The sequence below is a fragment of the Oratosquilla oratoria genome, chromosome 8, assembly GCF_046742065.1.
Source record: "Oratosquilla oratoria isolate Oo_2021 chromosome 8, ASM4674206v1, whole genome shotgun sequence".
Lineage (NCBI taxonomy): Eukaryota > Metazoa > Arthropoda > Malacostraca > Stomatopoda > Squillidae > Oratosquilla > Oratosquilla oratoria.
Window position 1 is genome coordinate 54,324,433 of NC_134784.1, and position 5,000 is coordinate 54,329,432.

Genomic DNA, 5,000 nt, shown 5'->3' on the forward strand with positions numbered 1-5,000 from the left:
GAAGGCCTAAAGAGATGATACTTCAACTTCATTACTTCTAAATTTGGGTAATGACTATATCACTATAATATACTGTATCCACTCAACTTTGGGGCCTAGATGATTGTTATTCATTTCATTCAACATTGTGTAATATATTTCACAGGTTCCATTGGAATTCAGCCCACATGGGATTTAGCCTAACCTAACCCAACTAACCCATTATTTTTAGTGAATTTAAAAGTGGACTGAATCCTGTGTGGGCTGAATTCCAAGCCCACCTATTTCATATCCTGTTAATTATTTCCAAATAATTTAGTGGCTTGTGTGAATATGATCATTATCTAAAAAAATAACTACTGTACTCAAAAGTAGCCTAAATCACACTGTATTCATTCATTTATTTATTCATTTATAAATTATGCAATATGCTAAAATTTTCTGTTTCCATTTCAGGATTTGTATCAACAGCTTCAATCTCTTCATCATCCACTTGAATTATCTGCAAACCTAACTCCACCATTAAAAAGGTCACTATCAGACTCCACAGGCGCCACTTCTGCTAAATCATTTTCATCTAAAAGAAAGTCATCAACATCTCTGGACAGATTTATCATAAAAACTTCAGCCTCTCAAAAGGAAAATCTCGACAAAGAAGTTGCAAGAATTATATTTCCTACAAATTCACCATTTCGTCTTGTTCAGCATCCTCAGTTTCTCAAGATGGTTCAGAACCTGAGGCCAGGTTATATTCCTCCATCTAGAAAAGATATTGCTGATAAGTACTTGGATCTTGTGTATGAAAAGGAATATAAAAAGTGTGCAGATGACCTGAATAATGAAACTGTATGTCTTTCAATTGATGGGTGGTCTAACATCCATAATGAGCCCATAATATGTGTCACTCTAAAAACATCCACTGGTCAGATTTATTTAGTTGACACAATAGACACATCAGGGAAACCTCATACTGCTGAATATCTTCTACAACTTGTACAAAATTCGATCAAGAAGGCTGAACAAGATTTTGGTTGTCACATTGGAAGTGTTGTGACAGACAATGCAGCAAATGTCAACAAGATGAGAAAACTCTTGGAGGAATCGAGTGAACCTGAGCATACCGTCCTCACATACGGCTTATACCGTTCCTTGTATACTTGTGGCAAGTCTATATAACACTGCTCCTTATATTGATATGCTAAAAATGTCCTTTAGCAATCAGATCGCATATCAGATAGCAATCCCACAATATTTAAAATCTATAAACAAAATCTATTTAAATCAAATAAATCTGATTTAAATAAAAAGAAAGAAAAGAAAAGAAAAAAAAATCGCCAAGCCTGGTGTCCACTAACCTCATACAATAATACCTGTTAAGTCCGGCTAAAATTAGCATTTCAAAGCATAACAGTGCCTTAAAAATAGTTTCTTATTTCACTATAAAAGTTTACACTAACTTATACTGCATTGAATAAGTCAATAGTTGACACATTTGTCCTATATACAATGTTAGGTGTCTAGTTTTGATATATTTGTCCAATATAAAATGTTAGGTTACAAAGAAAGCAATGGCCTCCGCTAGCGGACCCAGGGATCTGGGTGCGCACGTCCTGTGTAATAGTAGTCCTTGATATATATATATATGTATATATATATATATCACATACACACACCAAGGGAGGCAAACTATGACCGGCATGTTAGAGCTCTCCAGCATTTGTTTATCTATTTATTTATTTGTTTATTTAAAGACAAGAGAGAGCACCCACATCCCCCCAACGCGCTGAACTTTGGAATTTGATTGAGGAGGAGTGGCGAGGAGGCGACCCCCACGCGACCCCCGGACGAATGGGATGACCTCTTGAAAAGCGCTCCGGAGAGGTAGAGAGAGAGAGGGAGTGAGAGTGAGTGGTGTTGGGGGTACGGAGGGAGGGAGTAGAGGGTAGGGAGGGATTGAGAGTAAGTGGGTAGGGGGTTAGGGAAGGAGGGAGGGAGGGGTAGAGAAGACGGTAGGGTGGGAGGGGTAGAGAAGAAGGTAGGGTGGGAGGGATTGAGAGTATGGGGGTAGGGGGTAGGAAAGTAGGGAGAAAGGGAGAGGGAGGTAGGGAGGACGAGGGAGGGAATAGGGGGTAGGGAGGGATTGAGAGTAAGGGGGTAGGGGGTTAGGGAAGGAGGGAGGGAGGGGTAGAAAAGAAGGTAGGGTGGGAGGGGTAGAGAAGAAGGAAGGGTGGGAGGGATTGAGAGTAAGGGGGTAGGGGGTAGGAAAGTAGGGGTTAGGGAGGGAGGGAGGGCAGGGGATAGGGAGGGAGGGAGGAATGAAAAAGGGAGAGAGGGAGTAGAGGGTAGGGACAGAGGGAGAGAATAGGGGGTTGGGAGGGAGGGAGAGAGGGAGAGAGAGAGAGAGTAGGGGGTAGGGAGGGAAAGAGAGAGTAGCGGTAGGGAAGAGTAGAAGGAAAAGGAAAGTATAAAGGAAAAGAGTAGGAGGTAGGGAGGGAGGGAGAGAGCACGGGGTAGGGAGGGAGGGAGGGAGAGAATGAGACTGTAGGGGGTAGGGAGGGAGAAAGAGAGTGAGACGGTAGGGGGTAGAGAAGGAGAAAGAGAGTGAGGCAGTAGGGGGTAGGGAGGGAGTGTGAGAGTGAGAGAGTGAGACAGTAGGGGGTAAGAAGGGAGAGAGCGAGTGAAACAGTAGGGGGTAGTGAGGGAGGGTTGGAAAAAGAGAGAGGGGGTAGAGAGAGAGAGAGAGAGAGAGAGAGAGAGAGAGAGAGAGAGAGAGAGAGAGAGAGAGAGAGAGAGAGAGAAGGGGGATAGGGAGGAAGAGAGAAAAAGGTAGGTGTGAAACTCACGCCAGGAGGAACTGAGGAGCTGCGGCCGAAGCCGTCACCTTTGCTCTATAATGCGCTTTGGGGACTCCTGGGGGGTGGGGGGGGCAGGTAACAAATAGTCATTGGTGGGAATCGGAGAGGAGAGCGGGGTTCGAACCCAAAACTAAAAGAGTGCGAGATCAGCAAGCCTCCTCTCTCTCTCACTGAAGAAGAGAGACAGGAGAAAAATAGAATAAAATAAAATAAAACTAATAATGGCTCTAACTTACCTGGACCTGGGGAGGAACATGGAACCGTCGATGAAGACTGAGCCTGACAACAGGATGTACCAGCAAGTCGCCAGCTCGCCACGGCTGCAAAAGGAAACAAAATTATATATTAGAGAAAAAAGAAGGAACACACACACACATATATATGTATATATATATATATATATATATATATATATATACACACACACACACACACACACACACACATACACACAATGAATGGTTCCCAGTTTCTATCAAGCTCCTGTTAGTCTCGATCGTGTTTGCAAGGAATTAAAATGGAAAAAGTTAAAGTGGTTGATAATACACATACATATATACAATAATACATATATATATATATATATATATATATATATATATATATATATATATATGTATACAAACAAACAAAATACACATACGACCATAAACAAATAATAATAAACCTTTTCGTACACATAAACTATCGCAACAAGGGCACGGCCACCAAATACGTTCCCACGATCATAAGGTCCACGCTGCCGCCCACAAGACGCACAAGGACAAACCCCTCGTGATGATCAGCGACGGATACAGCGACCAACCCACTCCTTGCGCAGAATGTTTCCAGCGTAGTACAAAACGGCGCAGAGATGTGAGCTGCGTTTTCAAAGCGATGTTGCACTTGATGATGAGATTGTCTTATCCCTCGCCTTCTCCTTCGTCTTGTGTTGTTCCTAATGGTAGGGATGTCTTCATTTTCCTCCTCCTCCTCTTCTTAAGTTATTTCTAATGAGAAGACTTCTTCTTACTTTTCTTTTTTCTTCCTCTTTTCCATTCTCCTTCTTATACTTTTCTTCCTCTTCCTCTCTTTCCTCTTATTCTTTCGTTCCTTCTTCTGTTGTTAATAATAGGACTGCCTTCTTTTTCCTCCATTTTTTCTTCTTCTCTTTCTTCTTCTTCTTCTTCTTCCTGATTCTCATCTCCTTCCTCCTCCTCCTCCTCCTCTTCTTCTTCCTCACCTACTCCTCCACCTTCTTCTTCCTCATTCTCATCTCCTACTTCTTCCTCATTTTCTTCCTCACGTACTCCTCCCTCTTCTTCTTCCTCCTTCTCCTCTTCTTCTTCTTCTCCCACCAATCATTGCATATTCATTTATTCAGCACAGAAAGTCGAGGTTCGTCTTTGCGACACTTCGTCCCCGAACTTGGAATTAAACTCGCGAATGCAAGAATAACATTCGAACGTTCTGTCAACTGAGGTGCGCGAAAATGTGTACACACACACACACACACACACACACACACACACACACACACACACACACACACACACACACATCGTGGCGCAGTGGTTAGAATTTCCGGCTGCCACTACGGAGGTCCGGGTTCGAATCCCGCCCAGGTCTGAAATAATTTCAGCATCGCTGCGCTGCGGGTTGTTACTCCAACTCTCGTGGGCGGGGAGTTGTGTGTGTGTGTGTGTGGGTGTAAGGTCACAGCATTACCCATAGATCGGTCATATATGAGCTCTGAGCTCTCTTCTGGGAGGGAAATAGCTGTCGATCACGAGTCCAACACGTGATCTAAGACCATGGTGAATCACACACATACGGTTCGATGGTGCGGTGGTACCGCCCTCGACCGCGACTACAGCTTTCCGAGTTCGAGTCCCGATTATTTCTATATCAGACTATTTTTTTCAGTTTAGAGGCAGAGGTGGGCAAAACGGGGCATATACTCCGACTCTGGTGGGCAAGGAGTTGGGCGTGTATTTGTGTGGTCACAACATTAAACATAGACCGGGCCATTAAACATATAAACAAACACAGCCTTCCTTGTAATCAAAAGCAAATGTAAGAACAGGTTGCTAGTATGAAGTAGTGTGTGATTGAAATCCTCCGCACAAAGAGGTAGAAAGCGAGAAAAATAAATCATATTCTTAGAGTGGTATCATCACCATTAAA

At 43.1% G+C, this 5,000-nt stretch overlaps 1 protein-coding gene across 2 annotated transcripts in view; it reads right to left on the reverse strand.

The window, feature by feature from the left end:
* The window catches only part of LOC143027740 (rap guanine nucleotide exchange factor 6-like), a gene marked incomplete in the record, with an annotated part of 504,609 nt that overhangs the window by 192,604 nt on the left and 307,005 nt on the right, over window positions 1-5,000 (reverse strand). For both annotated transcript variants that reach the window (XM_076189244.1, XM_076189243.1), the window contains 1 exon segment: window positions 3,071-3,154. In XM_076189244.1, coding sequence (XP_076045359.1) covers window positions 3,071-3,154 — 84 coding nt within the window.